General features: G+C 33.8%; 2 protein-coding genes across 2 annotated transcripts; one reads left to right on the top strand and one right to left on the bottom strand.

Moving 5' to 3' along the window:
- The first annotated feature begins 1,910 nt into the window (after positions 1–1,910).
- Positions 1,911–3,223, top strand: LOC129891738 (zinc finger protein CO3-like). Its single transcript, XM_055967199.1, has 2 exons — positions 1,911–2,550; positions 2,663–3,223. The coding sequence occupies exons 1-2, from the start codon at positions 2,071–2,073 to the stop codon at positions 2,903–2,905; spliced, it is 723 nt and encodes a 240-aa protein (XP_055823174.1). The 5' UTR covers positions 1,911–2,070; the 3' UTR covers positions 2,906–3,223.
- An 8,188-nt stretch (positions 3,224–11,411) lies between these two features.
- Positions 11,412–23,076, bottom strand: LOC129891739 (frataxin, mitochondrial). Its single transcript, XM_055967200.1, has 5 exons — positions 22,780–23,076; positions 16,869–16,941; positions 12,607–12,654; positions 12,432–12,526; positions 11,412–11,627 (listed from the first exon to the last, which is right to left on the bottom strand). The coding sequence occupies exons 1-5, from the start codon at positions 23,016–23,018 to the stop codon at positions 11,498–11,500; spliced, it is 585 nt and encodes a 194-aa protein (XP_055823175.1). The 5' UTR covers positions 23,019–23,076; the 3' UTR covers positions 11,412–11,497.
- Positions 23,077–24,132: the final 1,056 nt, after the last annotated feature.

Raw genomic sequence — 24,132 nt, 5'->3', positions numbered from 1 at the left:
GTTGTATAACTCTAACCCGCTACCAAACATCCCTCAACGTGCGACAAAACACTCTATTATAGAAAGACATCAGCTCTATTAATTTTGTTATAACTTTATCTTTGTTTCACTAAATAGATAAATTATTAATTTTATTTAGTAGGACAAATTATTAGTCTTTAAAGTAAACATACCATGATTTAAACAAATGTCGCTATGTCCGAGTGGTTAAGAAGACAGACTTGAAATCTGTTGGGCTTGAACCCTGCTGTCGACGTTTTCTTTTATGCATTATTAATTTTCCCACCGCTTCCAAGCTCCATGAGGATTGAGGCATTCACTAAACTTGCGAACCACAAAAGAAGGAAATTTTGTAGCTCCACATATTCACCAAGTTCTCTATGAAGCTTTTGTATATTACAATTTCTTTATTAATTTGGACACTTAATATTTGTAATATTTGGGTGGTGTATCAACCTATAAATCAAAATGTCATTCACCTTAAAAAAAAACCACACTTGAATAAAATAATCTGTACATTCTCCTCTCATATCTCTACTAATATATTTTGTGTTTTTGCCAAAATCTTATTGCTATTCCTTTCTGTCTCTTGATGGTAGATGGTGATGCCGAACTTAATCGACCTTCTGGTAACATGGTTTACAATCAAATGAAATATTCAGGATATGGTGCCTCAGTCTTTTCCTTTTGGGACAAAAACTATCAATACCCACAAAAAAGATTTTCTAATGGAAAAAATAACTCATGTTATTATATTATTTTATAATTAAAAATTCATGAGATTTGCATTTTATATCTCATTCCGTATTATATAAATATCTCATCTCACGCTTATACCTTTAAAACATTGAATTTTATGATTTATCGTGATTGATATATATAATTAAAGAAATGGTTAACTATCAGTTGAGCTAAGAGCCATGAGCACCACCGTATTATTGACATATATATATATTGAGTGGTCGTTTGGTTTGAATACAAGTTATGATAGAATTAGTTATGATATGATAAGTTATTGGATTAGTTATGATATGATAAGTTATTGGTATTAGTTATGATGTGATAAGTTACGTTGAGATTAAACATAAGAATTAGAGTCAAATAATTTTATAAATAAAAATTATATTGTATAGTGTAATTTTTTTTAATAGAAAAAATATGAAGAATTTTCATAAAAATAAGAAGGGAAGGTTGTGAATGTTATTATATATGGTATTAAAAATAATATAAATATATATATGAACATGAAAAGTGAGGTATAAAAAGAATTTTAAAAAATATCTTTATAATTTATCTATTTTATTTCAAAATAAATTATTCTAAAATTAGTACACTATCCAAAGAGAAATATAATTTGTTTCAATATTAATTATGAATCTCAAAATAAATTATTATAAACTTACTAATTAAATAATAAATTAAATATCACTATAATTTAATCGATTACACCAAACGAACCATGATAGTATTAAATTCTAAGAATGTGGATGGAAGAAGTCGCGGAAACGACACATGGGACAATGTTTACCTTGTAAAATGATTTCATTCCGAGGCACATAATTAATCCAACGCTACGCTACCAAATGAATGTGGGGTCCCACACTGCTCCCCACCAATTCAAATTCCTCTTCAGGCGCATTTCACGTGGCCCCATGACTCCACGTCAGACAAATCAGAATCATCCTCCAACTCTAAATATCCACGTCATCTCAACCCCACATACTCTACAAAAATATCCTGTACGAACCCACGGAAACATCTCTTCCCGAGCCACAAAAAAAAAATAAAAAAAACAGCCACCTTCACGTACCTACCACCTGTCACTCTTTCTCACCATTCACCTTTTCTATACGTTGTCGTTTTTATATCAACCCCTCGCATCCATAGGTCTTTTCCATTACATTTATACCCCTTCCACAGGAAGAATTGCTGTTTTGGGTGATTTTCGTTTAAAGTAAAGGTGGTTTCAGTTCGAGCTCATTTTTCTCTCTCTCCATTTCCTCTGTTTTGCGTTGAAGTTGTTGGTGTGGTTTTATTTGCTTTCTCTTTTTGGAAAAATATAGAGAAACTATGAGAAATTGTGAGCTTTGTAAAGGATTGGCTAGGATGTACTGTGAATCGGACAACGCGAGTTTGTGTTGGGATTGTGATGCGAAGGTTCACTCGGCTAACTTTCTGGCGGCGAGGCATTCTAGGTCTTTACTATGTCAGGTCTGTCAATCACCGACAGCTTGGTCGGCCGCCGGTGCGAAGCTTGGGAAGACGATTTCAGTATGTGACAGGTGTGTGGATGGGTATTACCATAGGGATGAAGTGGAGGAGAGTAGAAGCGTGAATGATGAAGGAAGTGGCACAGAGGATGAGGAAACTGATTATGAAGAGGATGAAGATGAAGACGAAATTGATTCTGAGGATATCCAGGTTGTTCCGTGGTCAACTACGACGCCTCCACCGCCGGCTAGTTCATCCAGCAGCGAAGATTCATCAAACGTCCGTCGAAATGTTTCTTCGAAGCGAATGCGTGAAGTTGATACGGATCTTCATTCAGATGTACGAACCTTTTGTTGTATAGTTTTATGCCATTTATTTTTAGTTATTTTGATATTATTCGTTCATTTTTCATTAGGTTTGAATACTTAAAACTTCGTTTTCGTGTTTACAGGACGACAGAGGAAGTTCGTCATGTCATCGGAAAGTCCATATATCGCCGGCGATGGATGCTGGCGGCGGAGATGAGGCAGCAGCTGATGTTGACCGATACTCAACGAGAATGAGAACGCCGGCTAAGATCCAGAGAACGGATCGTCTCACGGATCCTGGATGCACGACGGTAATAGAGTTTATCAGGAGAAATAATCGACAGAGGATGAGCTCCGGTGCGGCAATCGCCGAGCTCACTCAATGATGACTCAAGGACTGTAGATCTGGAAAGCTGAGAGTCATCGTAGCCGTCAGATTGACCATTCGTTTCAATTACATTACGTGGATTCTACTTTTTTACTTACCCTATACCCCCCCCCCTCCAAATCTTGTAGTCGGTTGATAGTTTAGGATAAGAGTTGTTAATTTATTTTGGTATACTAATCTTCTTAGGGATATGACCATTTTCTATTTTATTTTACTCTATATGATGTAGTATGTCTAGGATTAAGATGAGGAATGCCTTAAAAACACATTTGTAACATATGCATTTCTTTCTTTTGGTTTTTTCTCTTTCCCTTGATCTGTTTCTGAATTTTTATTAGTAGTACAGGGGATTAAAGATTTTTCAATCAAAATAACTATGGATATTTTTTATAATCCTGGAGTTCAGGCCGTTTGTGTTGAGTTCCATTTTTATGAGAGATATCTACTTACTTTTACTAGCTCATGCTGATGATTAAGTGGTCCATCAGGCTTGAACAGTTCTATTAAAAATGATATTTTCTCCAATTTTTAATGCGATTCAAATAAAATATTATCTTATTATAATTTTAAAAAATTCCTTTTAATTGTTTGTCATGTTATTACTTTTTTAGTTCATTTTTAAAAATATTTTATTTTTTAAATATATTTTAATTTAATTTTTCACACACGTCATGTATAAGAAGACATAATATGTAATAGTACTAGAATTTCATAATGAAATAACCAGGAAAGGATTTCAGAGGGACCCTTTAACCAAAAGAAACCCAGCATGAGTGGTTTGTTAGAAGTAGTATTGGTTGCACCACTCGTTTTTAGAACCTCTTATTTATAAATGGTACAAAAAGCTGCAAGGCCATAAGAATTTTGAGGTCACTTTACTCTCCTTTTATTTTTACTTGATCTCTATATAAAAAATATAAAAAAAAATTATTTTATTTATTTATTTAATAAATTAGAAAAAAAATATTATTTTTATTATTAAATACTTATATAAAATAATTATAATTAAATTTTAAAATTCTAAAATATTACTAATAAAATTAATTTTATAAAATACGCTTTTAATTAGAACTTCTCAACAGAAGCTAAATAATATTTCTTTTATCTCATTTTATGTGACACTTTTCTTTTTAGTCTGTTTTAAAAAAAATATTACCTTATTATATCGTAAAAAATTAAATTTAACTTTTTTTATTTTTAATGAAATTATTTATAACCACACAAATATTTAAAAATTATTTTATATTATAATTTTAATTTTTTTTAAAAAAATAATATATTAAATTAAATAATATTACATAAAATAGATATAAATGTGAGAAACCGTAATTTTTTTCGCAATAAAAAATTGAATGAAATATATGGGGAGTGGTTCAAATTCAACAAGAGTGGATGAATGGCTGAAAACCTTAGCAATTACTGGATATACAGTATTATATATATATATATTCAAAATTGCCTGCGTTTGACAAACACCACATATTTCTTTTCTTTTCTTTTGCTTTTAATATAAAAAAAATCACTTATGACTCGTTTTCAAGAGATTAGTGAACCTAATTTGTTCTCTTTTTGGGGGGGCCCCACAGTTGAATATATTATAGTTGAGGCATCTGTTCAGAAGATATTTTCATACCTCTTTTCTTTATTAATATAGTTTGTAAAAGATCTGGAGGTTGATAATGGCCTTAATTTGTGGATTAATGTCCTTCATTTCATATTAATTTTGAATTATTACGCAAACTATTTGTGGCCGGCAATCACATCAACTTGGGCAAAGCTAAAATTTTGGAGAAAAACTACCCAGAGAAATTATAGAACAAAGCCCACAGTTTTCTCATGAAAATTTTATTACTATATTAATATAATATATTTAATATATTTTTAAAAATAATTATAATTAATAATAAAAATAAATTAAATAATATATAATAAATTATTTTTTAATTATTTAAATTGAATAAATAAAAATAGAATATTTATTTTAAATTTGATGAACAAGTAAAGGTGAGTGAAGAGAAAGTAAGACGCCGACAAATACTTACTCCCTTTATCTAATTTGTGTGACACTTTTTGTTTTTCAAAAGTCAAAAAATTTAATTTTGACTGAGAATTTGCACATGGAAACCTTTAAAAAAATTTAAATGAAATTTATATATTTGTAAACTACGTAAAAAGTACTTACGTCACAATAATCGATAATTCAAATTATTTAAAATATATATGAAAAATTTACGATTAAAAATAGATTTATTTACCACAGCAACAACATACACAGTGAAGTCCAACAAGTGGGGTCTGGAAAGGGTAGAGTGTACGCACACCTTACCACTACCTCATAGAGATAGAGATGTTATTTTCGAAAGACCCTCAACTCAAAAGCATCAGTCTCAAAAAAGAGAGAGCAACAATATATATACAAATCATATCATGCAAATTCTACAAGCCAAGAACAATATCAATAGCAAAATAAAGTGATAATCAAAGGGCAAGAAAATATTCTACCCCAATTAACCTTACCTCCACTCTTTTCTATCTAAGGTCATGCCTCGATAATATGAAGATGCAAAATAAATTGAAACTAGAGGAGTTGTTCGGTAAATCAATTTTGTTTTGAGTTTAGCTTCTATTTACTGATAATGTAAAAATAATATGAATAAATTTATATTATCATATTATGTAAAGTGTAACTAATTAAGTAGTCATTTATAAAAAGGCAAGATTAGTAACTTAAATGAATGCACATCATCTTTTACAACAAGTTAAAGATATATTGATACTAAAAATTACTTATATTATATTTAAAGTGAAATATTTTATAGTGAAAAGTTGAATTATTATTTTATCTCTATATTAAATTAAAATTAAAATATTATAAAATATTATCATTTATTCCTACACTAAATCAAAATCAAAATGTTACAAAAAAAAGCTAACGAAAAGGTAATAAAAATAATTTATAGTTCGTCTATTTATGAACGAACTACCTTAAAATATTTGTATTGTATTTTGGGGTGGAATAGACAGAGTTAACATTATTTGGGATAATTACTTATTTATCGGCAAAGTATCTGTTTTGATCTGTATTTTTTTTTATAAAAAAATCCCTTTTAATATATAGGTCAAAAACTGTACGTTTTGAAGCCGGGCTGTATGACCTTAGCTAGCAATTCTACTTCAATTTGCACATGTCCATCAACTTGTGGACTAGCAATGTGTTTGTTGCATATAGTTTGAGTCACACGTTCGATATCATCTCGACACAATAAGCAATGATACAACCGGCAATTTTAAATTATTATTTTTTCATAATCTACTCTTAACATTAATTATTTTCTAAATTATTTTAATAAAAAAACAATTAATAAGAATTGTATAGTGAAATAACTATTTCAATTATTATTTTTTAGTAAGTGTGACAAATAAAAGTAAACAAAGAGAGCAGTAGTTTGAAACGATATTCTTTTCATGATTTGAATTAATGTTAATTGTTTTTTGTTATTATTAAAATTGGACAGTATAAACGAGAAAAACCCTTTCATCTCAAACCATCACAGTAACCTAATATGTTATAACAAGGTGCTTATCATTTATTTAGATTACTAATTCAGGTTTATTAGATAAAGAATATGTTACTTTCTTATTATAAGTGAAACATATTGTCTAGATATTTTTATATTTTAATCGGTGCATAAAATTTAAATATTAAGAAATTATTTTATTTTATATAAATAAAAATTACTTAATTCAAATTTTCAAAATTTTGAACGAAAAGCCACGGGAGTTTCTTGTGTTGGGTTGTCGCTTTACTAGAGACGAAGAAGTGAGTCTCCTGGAGAATAATATGTATATATTGTGGTGGAGAATTCGCCACACAGATTCAATGAATATGGATTGTGAGCGATAGTTGGTATTCCTCAAATCTTTAATTAGACGTTTCAAATTTGAGAATGAATTTTTTGGGGGGATAATTACACCATATGACCATTCGGTAAAAAGTAATTATCAAAAAAATAATCATTTACTGTATAGACATGTATAGTCAGTGTATATTTTATATATAGTTAAACTATATTTAGCTTTTGAGTGTATCATAATGTATATTCAGTGTATAGCTCATGTATAAGTAATTTATATTGTATAGTCAATGTATAGTTTCTATGACTTTAGGCAAGTTATATTGTATAGTTACTGTATATTTTCTATGATTTTGACTATTTTTTATGTAAATAAAACATGACTATATTTGTTATAAACTAATTAATTTATTATATATATTTGAAATTGTCCCCTTTTTTTTTGTTAGAACGTCACTCCTCAAAAATAAATCATGCAATATGTGAATCTCATAGAAATAGATTTTGCAACACGTGAATTTCAAATTTAATTAGCGAACTCTAATACGAACATCGTGAATAAAATAATTAAGGCTTCTTAATGGGATATAATAACAAAATTTGATCAAATCAAAAGAATTAAAGGAGAGAAGAGGAATCAGGAAGACAATATATATATATATATATATATATATATATATATATCTTGTGGTGTAGAACTCATTAGACAAATAAAGGAGTTGATTTGGAATGGCCTTTGTGTTGTTTTTTTAAAAAAACAATTTTGTGGCTATATATAGTCTTGAACCACTGTGGAAGATGTTATGAGAAAGAGGTTGCCTTGTAAAATACTCCTCTTTAAATTATGACCATCATTTTTTTTTTATCATAATGCATGTGTGATTATGATTACTCAAACAAGAATCAAGTTTGGACCTACTCCTACTACTCTGTAATTATTTTATCTATATTTGTTCTTCTTTTTGACGTTCACAATAGCACCACTTGGTCCTTGTCCAGACCTTGTATATCTTGTATGTATGTATGATTAATAATATCTTTAATTTCTACAACTTGTCTATTTAATACTCTTAAAACTCCTGTCTGCCTTTTTTTTTTTCAAAGTTTGATTCGATATCATGATTCTAATTTCGGAATTAGTTTTAGAATGAGTTTATTTTATGTTTGGAATAAAATTATGGAATAATTTATTCGGAGATTAGTTATTCTTGGATTGTAACATTATTTTTATTCCAGGATTAAAATGTTATTTTTTTCCCACGTTGAGGGTGGGATAACAATCTTGAGATAACTAATCTCATGATAATTAATCTCGAAATAACTTGTTTCCAACCAAATGAGCCTTAGGTTCTCTTTGTATCTTACCAACACAGTTTCACCTTATACAACTGTGAAGAATTATTCTAAATAACCGTTCATCTGATTATTTATATAAAAATAGTTATATATATGACTATGAAAATTAAATAGTAAATTTGGGCAAACCATTTGTGTAAAGATCCTTGAATCGAGTTGTACAAGATCATACAATCCTTCCATACCATTCTTTCACATAGTTGATAAGTGGAGCAAACACTTAAATATGGGATCTAACTCAATACCATATAAGGAAACAATAATTTATTTTCTTGGTCAAAATGGAATAACTCTCAACACTCATGACTCACCTCCCTTCTCTTTACACTATAAACAAACAAAGACCCTAGCATTAATACTATGTAAAAAAAAAAAAAAAACTTAAATTTAATTCCAATCCTAAAAATTAACTCATCGTGTGGACAATTACCCAATACCATTATATGGATAATTACTCTTTCCCTCAATAATTTGAAATTATAATTCATGTGATCATATCATTACAACTTAAAGTTTGACTTACTTTACTATTTTCATCAACCCTTAAAAATGTGGAAAAGGTGGGAAACTAAACAAAGGAATTGATTCTAAAGCTAAAAGCATTTATGCTATTGCCCTGAGAGATGGACATTGGACAAGCCCCTATCTGAAAGGGATGTTCTTCTTGGTGAAGTTGACACATTGTATAAGCAATTGAATTATTTAATTTGTTTCAAATATATTAAATTATTTTATCTCTACATACATGGTGAATAAAGTTGGCACATCTTATGCAAATTAAGATGCTCCTTATAATATAGTGCAATTTTCAGTAAAATAATTTGAACATTATATTCAATTAAAAATCTTAAAGCTATGGATAAAATGGTTTAAGATATTATAAATTCCTTCTAAAATACAAAAGAATTATAGAGCAGCTATATAGACTAGTAGCCTGTTTGGATTGACTTATTTTTAAGCCGCTTATAAGTTGAAAACTGCTTACAAGTTAAAAAAAAAATAGGTGCAAGCCAACTTTTTTTTTTGACTTATAAGTTGTTTTCAACTTATAAACTGCTTAAAATAAGTTCATCCAAATAAATTCAACTATTTATTGGGGCTTATTTTAAATACAAAATGACTTTAAGTTGGTCAGTCAAACACTCAAAAAAAAACTAAAAACAGCTTATAAGCAGCTTATAACCCAATCCAAACGGCCTCTAGATTGAAAAAGAAGTCCAGAGTAGTAGAATTTGAAGAGAATTGTACATCATATGATGTAATAAGACCCATAATTACTACTTTCTCCATTCCAAAATAAATGAATTTTTTTTGGATGTGCTTTAAAAAAGTTAGGGGTTGTTTGGATAGGAATAAGTTATCTTGAGACTAATTATTCTGGGATAAGTTATCCCACCATGTATATGAAAAAACGTATCCCATCACTAAGATATAAATGGTGGGATAAAAAATTCAAGGACTGTCTATACCTCCTTCCAAACACAGAATAAAATAGTCCAGCATTTTATTTCTGAAATTATTATGTCTTATACTTTACATGAAATGACTCCTTAGTTAATCACATTAATCAAAGGGTAATTTGTTAATACTATCCTTTCGTTTCTTCTTAAACTTTGCTTAAAACTAGAGATAGTTGGAAAAATCGTAAAAAAAAGGGTAATTTTGAAGGAAAAAAATTAATAAGCTTTTGGACTTTGAAAAATTCATTCATTTAATTTGTAACATAAAAATGTTAGAAATTCATTCATTTTGGAGTGAAGAAAGTATTTTTGTAGACACTTTCAACTAATCACGCAACATAACAATATCTTTTGAAAAATAGCTATAACTTTTGTTTTGTGTAAAACAGGAGGTAAGGTATGTTGATTTGAATGTGGAACAAATGTACGTCTGATATATATCTTATGTATGTATGGTGTTTGATACATTATGTTCTACGTATCAAACTATACATGAAATGACATATGCGTGTGTATAGTGTGTGTCTTGTATATGTCAATGTATATCATTGTATGTTAAGTGTGTTCATGACATACACACTACATATAATAATTCCATAATGTTCCAATCCAATGTAACAATTAACAACCATAACATCACGTTTGTCATTCTCCATAAACCATATATTCGGTGGCCATCTAAAGTTGACATCAATTTTCACTTAGACATTTTAATTTGACTTTATTCATTTTAAACACCTCATGTCATGTTTCGTTATTTCATTTTGATACTTTTGACTGACTTGACACATGATATGTGTCAGAGCGCGTGAAAAACTTTTTTTTTCGTGAAATAATTTTTTCTCTTTCCTTTTCTTGACTCTTTCCTCCTTCCACCATCATATCCTTCATTTTTCTTCATCTAACCTTTCTTTGTTACCACCAAGATCACCCATCTTTGTCATTTTTTCTTCCCCCACCACAGGAATCATCAAACTTTCAGTCTTTCACCCTTCTAATCATCATTTGTAGTAACAAGTATAGTAAATTAAAAATGGGCTCTTAAATAATTTTTGATGAAACTCCATTAATTTTTGAATATCAAAAATCTGAAAATCTTTCTTGGATAAAAGCTATGTGTTAGGATACGTAATTATTCTTTTACGTAATTATTTAACATTCTACGTTTTAACTAGCTATCTAGGTTATCAAGTTTTGTTCTACAACAATAAAAAGAGATCTGATCAACAAGGCTAGTATTAAGCACCCATTTATGCAGAAATTCTTGTTAATAAGAACAATTACAAAATAACCACTCAAAAGCTATATATTTATGATAAATAATTGATCTTATTAATATTTTTTGGATGAAAACCCAAATTTGAAATTTAAATTTGTTGGCTAAACTCATTATTGAAATGAATCATAACCTTGGATTTGTGCTACAAATTGTTTCATTACTTTGGATTCAAGAAATTGAGAGAAATTTTAAAACTCCATTAAAGTTCATTTGAAGCTTCCAGGAAAAAAAAAATATTGTTTAAAAAAATTTTAATTTTTTTAAGCTCAAAATTTATTATTTACTAATTATTTTGAACAAAAATAACAAATGTCTACATTTAATTCGACACTTTACACGTGTCATTTATGAGTGAGTACACACACATTACAGTTTTGTTGATTGAAAAAAAAAATGTCAAAATGACACAGCGGGACATGACATGAGGTGTATAAAATGAACAAAACCTAATTGAGGTGTCTAAGTGAAAGTTGATGACACCTTTAAGGGGCCATCGATGGATTCCGCCTAGTTTAAAGATTTACAATTTACAAGAGAAATTGGAGGATCTACCGGTTTGGTAAAAAGAACTTATTATTCCAGACATGTAAAATCATATTATAAATAGTACATTAAACACAAAAAAAAAACAGTGGAGTGTCTCAAGAAAGATTAATGACACTTCCGCAGAGTTTCTCTAATTCGTCTTCCAAAACCTTTTGCAGGTTTGCCTTGGTTCGCCTATAGATCCAAGCTTCAGAGCTCTGATCCCAGTCAAACCTTGATGGACCGCTGCAACAAAAAATGTTCCGTCAACACAATGGAGAACAGATGGGTGCATATCTGAATATCGAAACTTTAACACAAACCAGAAAGAACAAATGATATTATAGTATGATATGCCAATTTCATCAGTAAAAGCTTAAAGGAAATTAAAAAATCATGATGCATTGAAGTGATACTGCTATAAATATAGGCAAACCAGAGAAACAAATGAATCTTTTGAATCCACTGGCAACTGAACATGCTCTTTCAGGGATAAAATAATAATTCATACAGTATGTTTAAATGTTCTTACGAGTACTTTTAGTTTAACTATCTACATCTGAATATTAGTTTTATATCTGAAAGCATATTACGGCCGTATGCAATCTTCAATGAGGAATGTGGAACACTGAAAATCAGATTTTGTTTCGATCATGTATAGAGCAGAGTACAGGGAAAGCCCTCAATGATCCACATTCTTTGAACATGAGCCTATAACAATTGTTTGCTGCTCTAAATAATGTGTAAATATTTGACACCTCATAGTTGTTTTTTACGTATTGACTTTGATGTTTGAATCACAAATTCTTTTTTCCTAAGCATGTTACTGTCTTATATACGCTTAAGGAAGTACAAGAAACGTTTCCAAGTTTACGAAAAGAGAGAACAGTAAAATTATTGATGGAGGTGGCACAGGGACGTATTTGCAGACTGCATTGTGTTAGAAGATTTTTGATATGGTCCACACCAAGCATATATGAAAATAAAAAGATCAACCAAGACACATCAGAATGCAATTACAAAGAGAGAGAGAGAGAGAGAGATTGGTACCTCACTGGAGAAGACATCCAAATCTGCCTATTTGGGGTCTGTTTGTTTATCACATAGGTTCCCAGGCTCCCAAGCTTCAGCGTTAAAACCTCATTCTGAGAACAAAATCTAGAACATCAAGACAAATTCAGGACATTGACAGAAATACATTTTAATGTTATTTTATCCTTCTCACCCCGTAATCCACATCGAAACCATCAATGTCAACTGAGTCCCCATATTCCTGTCATGTAGAAAAGATACAACTGTTATAAACAATCAAAAACTGCAGAATGATAATCAAATGTACAATACAACCCAACTCAATTATGACTTGGCAGATTCATAAACAATTTTAACAAGAGAAGGAAATGGCGCTGCATGGGGCTAAAATCTCTTCATGGAATGTATGATGCATAACCAAAGTTTGAGGTAACATGTTCTTCAACTCCTCGACAAAAAGTAGAGCATCTTCAAGCAGCCACTTGGGAAATTCAATCCAAATGACATACATAAGAGTTCACGTATTAGTGGAGTCCACTCTAATTTACGCTCAAAGGCTGAGGTTCAGATCGTCAACTTAATGAAGATAGATTCAATTATGAGAAGCACCTTATCAAAATATAACCTATACGATTGATAAATAGGCTTTGCACAAGACATAAGCTCTCCATTGATACTAAAGGTAAAGGAGAATCCAAACTCAAGTTTTGTATTTCCGGTTGTGATATCAACAAAACTATTTTTGAAGTTGGTACTAGTTTACAGAAAACCAATTGTTACGTTTCACACTAGATGATTTCACTGTTCTCTCTTTTCGTGGTTTTCGATAAACATAGTCATGCTGAAAACAATGAAGAAAAGAATAATAGCAGCGACAAAATAATACAACTGAAGCAAAGGAAACAATCAGTAATACTAATATTGACGAATAAGACAGTAGGAGAGTAATAATAACAATACCGAAAAAGAAAAACTAGACAACACTCGACCTACTAACATTTTCCCCTAATCCTCGACCTTCATACAGCAGGGTAGAGTTATTGCATATGCTACTGAGCAACTAAAAATTCTTGAGAAGAACTACCCAACTCATGACTTGAAGTTGACGGCGGTATCCTATCTAGGGTCATGTCCTCGATGAGTTGAAGATGAGTTAATGTCCTGTCTAATCACCTCTCCCAAGACTTCTTCAGCCTACCTCTACCTCTTGTAATACCCACTATAGCCCAGTGTTCGGGAAAGCGAGTAGACGGTTCAGCACTTCAGCTGGCGGAAGCGAGGCTTATGAAAAGAAGCGGCGAAGCGATAAAAGCCACGGTTTTTTTTGCAATTAATAAGTAGGCGGAATGACCTCGGAGACCCTTCTACTTGGCTCCGTTTGTCAGTTGAACCCTCCTACTTAGCAGTTTGCCAACTGAACCCTTAAACCCATTAGAAAATAATATTTCAAACTCTTTTCTCATCTGATCATTATGCGTGTAATATACTCAACTACACGTGGCATTTCACGTCATTTTTTAATGACACATAAGAAATTATGTTTAAAAAAAATTAAAAAATCAAATAGGCCACTTATGCAATTTCTGAAAAAATTCAAATAGCCATCTTCTTCATATTATTCACAAATTGAACACCAAATTCATGCCAAATAGGTGAAATTCTTCCCATTTGACTTGAAAATTCAACTACAAGTTTACCAACACAAACCCAATGAGCATCAATCACATTTTAAATTAATTTCACAAATTTACAAGACCCATTTATTGTTCTTTAAGCTTTTTCAAATTCATCCATGGAGTTGAAAATTTTTCAATATCCATCATCACCCTTCATGTTAATCCACACACACCTCTTCTTTGAAACTAACACAAACAATGGTACAAATATTTTTAAAATCTAGAAAACTAAAAATTAGAGAGATAAGGGGGTGGCCAACGAAGGGGCTATGGGATGGGATGTTGATTTGTGGCAAAATAGTTGAGGAAGAAGAAGAAGAAGATGAGTAGCAGAATGGGTGTGATGCGTGAATTCGAAGAAGAAAAGGGCTAGAGGAGAAAAATTTTGGGGATTGGAGTGCGGAGGAGGTTGGGTTGGAGAAGAAGAAAGTTGGGCATGGGTGGGGGGTGGGGGTGGTTGAAGAAGATGTTTTTTTTAAAAAATTAATTATTATTTTTAAAAATAATTTCAATGTAAAATTATGTATATACTCGCTTTTAAACGCGTGCTTTCACGCGTTTATCCAACTCAACGCCACATAAGTCGGTCAATGGTCAGAGGGGATTGAAATATTGTGTTCTAATGGGTTTAAGCGTTCAGTTGGCAAACTACTAAGTAGGAGGGCTCAACTCACAAACGGAACCAAGTACAGGGGTCTCCGAGGTCATTCCGCCTAAAAAGAGTCGCAACTTACCTGGTCCTTGAGAAATCAAAATAGTAAGGTTTCAGTGTACTCTTTCCTTCCAGTACTTTTTTTCTTTCATCCTCTTTCTTCTTATTTCTGGTGCAGTGGCACTGCTAGCCTAGGATTTTTCTTCTTTTTTTCTGCTATGTTCGTTAATCTGTATTCCTTTGCCCTGTTTAGCTTTGATTATTAAATTTATATGTTGCTGAATTATTTTGTTTCTTAACAATGACTAAAATGTTGTTGAATTTTTTCTTAATATTGATAAAAATATGATGTTGATTATTTTCCTTAAATCTTATCCGCGATTAAAAATGGCTGACCCAACATGAAAGTATGGGGAAAAAAGTTAGTGAGACCATTCGTACAACAATTGTATGTCTGTTTTGTGACAAAGCAACTAAAGGAGAACCTTTTTTAGTTTTTAATATGAACTTTTGCTTATATATTTTGTCTCGATTTATTCTGGTCTTTTTTCTTTTAAATTGTGCTTCACTTCAATGAAGCGAGCGCTTCGCTTCACAAGTCGTTTAAAGAGTGAAGTGAGACCTTGTCGCTTTTTTCCGTCTCGCGCTCCCGTAAAAACTACTATAGCCAACCTCTTGCAGTCCTCACTGAGCCTCTTAACTCAGATTGAGTGACTAGCTTCTTACACTAAGTTTCTAATTTCATATTTCTAATCAATCTCAAACTCTTTCATAACACTTCTTTAATACCCCTTTACATCTATATTAATTGCAAAGTGCTATCCTCTTGATAGAGCCTCATGAATTAACTTAAGGTTACAACAACAGGAAAAACCAAATGTATGTTTGATATACTGGCCAAGGCCTCAAATCAGAAATGTTCCTTAAGACTCTCTTACACGTATATTTGCACGGGGATGTTTTAAAATGCTAGTTGATGACCTAATTAACTGGTTAGAGCTTTCAAATGTAAGCCTACCATTCACAAAAATCAATCTTGTTTTATAAGTCCAAGTAATTTTTTTGATTCGCCAGTTGCAAAGCCAGAGTCTCCTATATTCCAAACCTAACTCTATACTTAATAAATGAGATTCAAAAGGAGGATTGACTATTAAAGGATGTTACCAGTTCTTAAGGAACTCTACTGCCATCATTCTCAATTGGCCATGGAAATGTACTTGGAGAAACAAGGTCCCATTGAAAGTAAAGTGTTTCACATGGTTGGTGCTCACGAACAGTGTGTAACTCAAGATAACCTTCGGAGAAGAGGAAGGATCATTTGTAGCAGATGTGCACTGTGTAAGAAGCACAATGAGGATGCCAATCATCTTTTTATTCATTATGCATTCACAAGGCAGATCTGGGATTTTGTTCTGAACGCCATCAGGGTTAACTGGACAATGCGAAGGACGACAAGAGAACTGCTCCAACGTAGGTACTCAAAAAGGTTTGGTAAGACAAAGATGATGATAAACATGAAATACTCTCCCTTTGACAGTATGGTGGACCATTTGGAAGGAAATGAATGAAAAGGATTTTTGAAAGCAAATCAGAATATGTAGTTAGTACCAAGTACACATGCTTATCCCAACTGTTTTTTTGGTGTAACATGGCAATTGCAAATGAAGAGGCCATGATAGATTTTTTGAGCTCACTACACAAAATTTAATGGAGCGATGGGCGAACCCGTGTAAATTCCCCACAGCAACTTCTGGTTGCTGGACTTTTACAATACCTTTCTAACTATAAAAAAAAGTCCAAGTAATTTTTTTAATGATCAATAAATCCCTGAGAGTGAGTAGCGCAAGGCTCATAACTCGATGGATAATGGGTCCACCCCTCTAACCTTCCACTTAAATACCCAGGCTTTTGTTTAAGAGAAGTTCCTGATACTAACTAAACTTTTGGAATCAAAAAAGAAGATCCAATACAAACAAACATAAAAAATTTAGACCGACTAATAAACATCAGCAACCACCTTGAGTATCACAGTGCAACCACTAAGATATAGGTACATATACGAGAAAGTTCGACTAAACTTGATACAAATAAAGTTAAACGTAAGTATATTAAGATACATCAGTATACCTCCAACTTATCTAGCAAGTCATGGATAGTGGCATTAGCCAGTCTGTGATACTCATCTTCCTGCAGCAGAGATCTGTAGATTTAAAAATTTAGTATGAAGATACAGATACATTTTCCTACACCTATAAATTCCATCTATGGAAGGACATTCTAAGAATTACAAACAGAAAACAACCTCCATTGTAGATTTTACAGAGAGAGCAACACACACAGAGGAGAGAGCAAGAGATAGAGAGAGAGGGAGAGAGGGGGGGAGGACTATGACAACGTTAGTTTCTATGTGAGAATCAATGGTACTGTACATACAACAACAACAACCCAGTGGAATCCCACTAAGTGGGGTCAAGGGAGGGTAGAGTGTATGCAGGCCTTACCACTACCTCGAGGAGGTAGAGAGGCTGTTTTCGAAAGACCCACGGCACAAGTGCCTCAAACCCAAATAACAGAATAATAAACAATAAATACAGCATAGCAATTAATAGGAAAGTCTACAATGAAGAAACAACCCACAGCAAAAAAAGTGATAATATAGACACACTACACACACAAAAAGCTGATCCTCCTCTAATTCCCTCCCCCTACAAACCTTCTACCCTAATACGTGTCCTGCATTCCTTCCTATCTAGGGTCAAGTCCTCGGTAATATGAAGTTGTGCCAAATCTTGTCTAATCACTTCTCCCCAATACTTCTTCGGCCTACCTCAATCCCTCTGATTCCCCCTTACAACCATCCTCTCGCACCTCCTTACTGGGGCGTCAACGCACCTCTTTCGCACATGTTCAAACCATCTCAGCCTCGCTTCCCTCATCTTGTCCGCTACAGTTGGCCCCTACCTTCTCTCGAATAACCTCATTCCTAATTATGTCGCTCCTAGTATGACCACACACCCATCTCAACATCCCCATCTCCGTAACATTCATCTTCTGAACATGAGAGTTCTTGAGTGGCCAGCATTCCACCCCATACAATAGGGACGGTGTAACCACCATTCTGTAAAATTTCCCTTTAAGTTTGAGCGGTACCTTCTTATCGCACAAGACACCAGATGCAAGCCTCCATTTCGTCCATGCTACCCCAAAACGATGTGTGACATCACTGTCGATGTCCCCACTACCCTAGATTACGGACCCAAGATACTTAAAGTTTTCTCTCTTGGGAATAGGTTGTATGGCAAGCCTCACTTCTGCGTCTGCTTCATCTACCACACCACCGAATTTGCACTCCAAATACTCTGTTTGGTCCTGAATCCTTTGGATTCCAAAGTTTGTCTCCAAACCTCCAATCTAACATTAACTTTGTCCTGCGTCTCATCAACCAATACTATGTCGTCTGCAAATAACATAAACCAAGGAACCTCCTCCTGAATAGATCGCGTCAACTCATCCATCCCCAAGGCAAATAAGAAAGGACTAAGGATTAATCCCCGGTGTAGCCCCTGGGAAGTGCTCCAAGTCTCCTCCCACCATTCGCACCCGAGTCTTAGCTCCATCGTATATGTCCTTTCTCACCCTAATATACACCATTGGGACACCTTTAGCCTCCAAACACCTCCAGAGAACGTCCCTCGGGACTTTGACATACGCCTTTTTGAGGTGAATGAACACCATATGAAGATCCCTCTTCCTTTCTCTATACTTCTCCACCAATCTCTACTTAAGGTGGATGGCTCCAAATTGATTCTCAGAAATAGACACCCACTTCCTCACCCTTACCTCCACCACTCTTTCTCAGACCTTCATAGCGTGGTTTAGCAATTTGATACCCCTGTAGTTATTACAGTTTTGGATATCGCCCTTATTCTTGTACAAAGGAACCATTGTACTCCACCTCCATTCGTCAAGCATTTTTTCCGTCTTAAACATAGTATTGAACAACCTAGTCAACCACTCTACACCTGCCTTGTCTGTGCTCTTCCAAAAATTCACCGAGATCTCATTGGGACCAGTCGCTCTTCCCCTTTTCATCCTGCTAATAGCGCGTCTAACCTCCTCAAGCCTAATACACATACAGTACCCAAAGTCCCATAGTCTATCAGATTGTGCCAAATCACCCAGCACAATGTCTCTATCCCTATCTTCGATTAAAAGTTTGTGGAAATAAGTTTGTCATCTTTGCTTAATGGAGGTCTCCGTTACCAACACCTTACCGTCCTCATCCTTGATGCACTTCAGTTGATCCAAATCGCGAGCCTTTCGCTCTCTCACTTTTGCGAGCCTATACAATCTCTTATCCTCACCTTTGTCCCCCAGCTCGACATATAAGCATTCAAACACTGCCGTCTTAGCATTTGTTACCGCTACCTTAGCTTCTGTCTTCGTCGTCTTATATACCTCCTTAAGCGTCCGCTTCTCTTCCTCGTCCGCACACTCCACTAACTTAGTATAAGCAACCTTCTTTGCTTTCACTTTGCCTTGGACTTCTCCATTCCACCACCAATCTCCTTGATGACCACCAAACTTGCCCCTCGATATCTCTAGCGCCTCTGTAGTTGCTTCCCTAATGCACTTAGCTGTCATATCCCACACGCTGCTCACATCCCTGCTACTAGTCCAGGCCCCCATACCAATAAACTTCTCCCCCATCTCGCGAGCAAAGACTGGGGTCAAACCACCCTACCTAATCCTCGATCGGTCATATAAGGTCTTCTTTTCCCTATCCCTTTTAATCTCCAAGTCCATAACCAAAAGCTTGTGTTGGGTAGTAAGATTCTCACCGGAATGACCTAGCAATCCTTGCAAAGGCCTCTGTCACCCTTTCTGAGGAGTAAGTAATATAAGTGCATCTTGGCTACCGTGCTACGAAAGGTAATCAAGTGGTTTTCCCTTTTCGGAAAGAACGAGTTAGCAACCACCAACTCAATAGCTCTAGCAAAATCTAAAAGCGAAGCTTCGCCTCCATTTCTCTCCCCAAGACCAAAACCTCCATATACATCATCAAAGCCACTAGGAGTTACCCCGATATGGCCATTAAAATCCCTGCCAATGAAAATCTTCTCAGAGTTCAGTATACCTCTAACTACCTCATCCAACTCCTCCCAAAAGCGCTTTTTGACTTCTTCGTTAAGCACTGATAATATTCGCATTCACCCCGCCAATGACTAGCTTAATTGTCATCATCCTATCATTGATCCTCCTAACCTCCACCATTTACTCTCTAAGGTCCCCATCTACTAAAATACCCACTCCATTTATATCTCTCGAGCCTCCTGAGTACCACAGCTTAAATCCGTCCACATCTCAAGCCTTGGTACCTACCCATCTGGTCTTCTGGACACAAGCTATATTAATCCTCCTCTTCTTGAGAATCTTCACTAGCAAAAGTAGACCTATACAACAAGTACGAGATAAAGATTCTACTCAAATTCTAAATCAAGCAAAGAGTCTATAACACACTAGTAAATCCAAAAACCAAAGAAAAGCAAGGACCAGTACAGGAGATGAAAGATACTATCCAATCAACAATTAGGTAAAGACAATAACTAAGAGTTGCATGTAGTAATGAACAGTACGAAAACAATAAATCTGAGAAGGCCTAATACTGTACACAACAAATATGAGTTTTGAATATGAACCAGATCAAGCAGCGATATATATATGTGTACATATAAATATACAAAAACGGACAATAAAGAATCGACAAGTGCACCGAAGGTACAAACTCCGGTAGGTAGAACCTGGGCGAAGCTATCGTAGCACTGCTGACACTCCAAGTTTCTGTTTAGTGGTGTTGTCTGTTGTCCAATGCACAGCTGTACTCCCAGCCCACCAGAAAAGGGAAGAATAGGGACCAAGTCGTACCAAGAGCAGAGCTTGCTGTCCCAATTTCGCACTGAAAATCTGCTTGTGTACAATCCTCTGTGTAGAAGAAGCAAGAAGAAGAAAAGAGGAAACGAAAAGAGATGGGTTCGCTGAACCCTAACAGAGTAGAACCTAGGGTTTGCTTTTAGTTCGAACAAAAGGAAGTGTGGAGAGGAGAGAGAGGCGATCAGAGAAGAAGCAAGAGGAAAGGGAAAGTCGAATTACCTGGTGGTCGCCGGCCGGAGTTGTCTCGGCGGTAGAAGAAGAAGAAGAAGACTTAACGTTTTTTTTGAAGAGAGAGAAGAGAGAGAAAAACGTACCAGTCTCAATGGTACTGTACATAAGACATAAAAATCTAAGTATCAAGCAACTGATTATTTGGAATTATTGACATGCAGCAAGATGGGAGCTTTAGCAATAAATTATAAATCCATCGGACAATAGTGCAAATGTTTTATGCTGCTCTTCCTTTCAACACATAAAGAAAAGGTGTGTCATTTCAATCTTTCCCAATTTACACCATTTCAATCTTTCCCAGTTTACTTTTCATTTGTCAAGCTTATCTTTACTTGTCTAGAAATTCAGTATTAGCTGTTCAGATCATTTAGTTTCCCCCATATAAGATCTATAGGATCCAGGCAAAAGAGTTTCAGACTTATGTGCAGTTATTTGCAGTTATTTGAAGCTTCTGATGACTTCTTCTACTTTTCATCAGATTTATGTTTTACATCCACCTTTGTTTTACCTCACATTAAATCAAAAATCCAACACACCTTCAGTCGAAACAACTGAAATAGCTATTCTTTTATCACGGGCAAGTGTAAATCAAACACTAAACTTCATCTATTACTACATCGACTTCTAGTGCTGGACCACGGCTTCAAAAATCAGTATATTGACCTTCAGAACTCTTCGAGATTAATTGTATTACCTGCATTCTATCCTCACTTACATTGGAAGTCGAACACATTGGAAAAATCAAAGATTCTCTGAGATACAGTATAAAATAAGGACATTAAGCTGCTTAGTCAAACTAAAAAGATTTCATCTTTGAACAATTATATGTTTCCACCCTTTACAGTGATGCTTAGCAATTACATAAAGGAGGCGGAGGCAGGGAAATCATCAGGACGCTTGTTCAGCATGATGGGAAATGTTTTCCTCAATGAATTTGTTTTCCACAATAATACTAAAAGTGATTATGCCACTTACCCACAGAAGTCATTTTCATTTACAAAGATCCTTATGTTATTCAATCTCACTTATCTTCAAACAATGCTTAGACATGGAGGTCGAAGATTACGGTAGAAAGCTAGTAGGTAGCTGAGAGTTTTCACATTTTGTGTGGGAGAGGCAGGGGTTTAACCCCCTTCTCCTCTTCTCCTTTTTTGTAGTATTCTATAGTTATCGCATAGTTCTTATTCTTCAATGTGTACTACCATCTGTTGTTGGCTTGTTGCATTTGTTTTGTATCTTGCCACTTTGTTGTTTTATTCCCTTACAAACCTGCATCGGAGACATTTCTATTGAATCGAGGGTCTAGCGGAAACAATCTCTCAAACTCACAAAAGGCAGGGACCAAGTCTGCATACATCCTGCACTCCCTAGACCCCATTTATGGGGATTACACTTAGTTTGTTCTTGTTGTTGCTGTTTAGACATTGGTTATTGACCTTTACTACCCAAAATATCACCAAAACTTTACCCTCACACTCTATCCTACATATGTGATGCACCTCTCCAACAAAACACCAGACAGACAATATCTCCCACGGAAAACACTTTCCTCCACACCAAATGCACCTGGCCCTATTTCAACTTCTAACAATTCTCAAATCATACACTCAATACTACTCTTCAATCTAACATTCAGTTCTGATAACATCCTAAGGTATGCCTAATTTCACAACAGAAAAACAACTAAGATCGAACTAGTTTCAAGCAAATTGAAAATGAAAGAAATTCTAGATATAGATACTCAATCTCCGTTCTCCAATTATTCAAGCAAATTCTATAATCACTACAATTAGTCAGCAAAAAAAATAAAAAATTCCAAACTTGGAAGTTAGAAGAAAGTGATCGGAACTAAAAGCTGTTACTACATCAAACTTACCGGTAATCTATAGCAGCAGGACCTTCAGAAGCATCTTGAAGAGGTGACGAGCGCGAACAATAGCTTCTAGAAACTTGTGAGAGTAACGATTTGGATATTGTACCCGAAGGTTCTAGAAGATGTTTATGAGTAGAAGTATAAAGAAATGATGTTTGTATCAATGAAGAGGAATTAGGTTTCAGAGCTCTGCATAACGGTTTCCGAAGTAGAAGCAGCTTCCGTGAACAAGAAGAAGCCATTTTTGCTCTTTAGGCCAGTTTCCACTTCGCCATCCTAGTTATTTTACACAAGCTGCCAACAGGCCCAAACCCATTCTTTAAGGTTTAAGCCCATCATTTTATATACTCTTTGGGGCCTTTCAAATTTAGGAACATTACTTATATGGCAACCTTTCTAAGCATAATAACTCGGTCTAATTTCAAATATATACAATAAAGTAGTTATTTTATAATAAATATAAGGAAAAATTACTTAACTATACTTCATTACTTACTATATTTACTATTATTCCTTACCATTCTAAAATATTTCAAAAATTCCTATTTATATTCAAAACCTACCTTCATCCGGATACATCACTCTTGAAACCCAAGACACGATTTTCTTTCCTATTTTCACTCCATATCTTCCTAATTTCACTCTCTCAAATCACTACAGTTAATTACCATTTTGAATTTCAAATTTTGTTCTCTCACCACTCAATCTCAACTTTATTTTACTCTATAGGTAATTTTCGTTCTTCTTCATCTTCAGTTATTCTATTTCAATTTTTTTTGTATCTTCTTACTTCTGATACATATGAATAATGCACCTTCATTTAGTATTGGTATTACCCAATTAGACATGCATAATACTGATTGTCTTTATAATGTTGTTGAAAATGCTTTGACACAAATCAGATCCGAACCAATAAAGGATCAATTAAATATGGCGAAGCAGAATTCTAAGAAGGAGAAGTCGAAGAATGATGTATCTTCGTCTTTCAAAAGCAATGTGGAAAAAAAAGGATAGAAAAATTGGATCCCAAATTTCTCGACCTATATTACCCAAGGTATAGATCTTCATTGTAAATTTCTTAATTTTGATTTTTGATTCTAGAATTGTAGTTCATTGAATGCTGATAATTTTTTTTTGATGTATCATGTTCTAAGTGGCGTTTGTTGATACATAAAAACTCTAATTTTGTTATTAATTTCGGTTCTTATTACAGTCGAACAACATAAGGATATACAGAGTTTAAAGTTTTAAAGTGCATCTCGAGATGTTTGTAATCAAATTTATGTACTTTATACAAAAAAATAATACATGATACATTTGTTTGATTAAGGTCTTAATGAGTATCAGGTATATTTT

This window comes from Solanum dulcamara, chromosome 6, assembly GCF_947179165.1.
Source record: "Solanum dulcamara chromosome 6, daSolDulc1.2, whole genome shotgun sequence".
Taxonomy (NCBI): domain Eukaryota; kingdom Viridiplantae; phylum Streptophyta; class Magnoliopsida; order Solanales; family Solanaceae; genus Solanum; species Solanum dulcamara.
The sequence above is the reverse complement of the archived record's forward strand: the minus strand, read 5'-3'. Positions and strand labels throughout refer to the sequence as shown.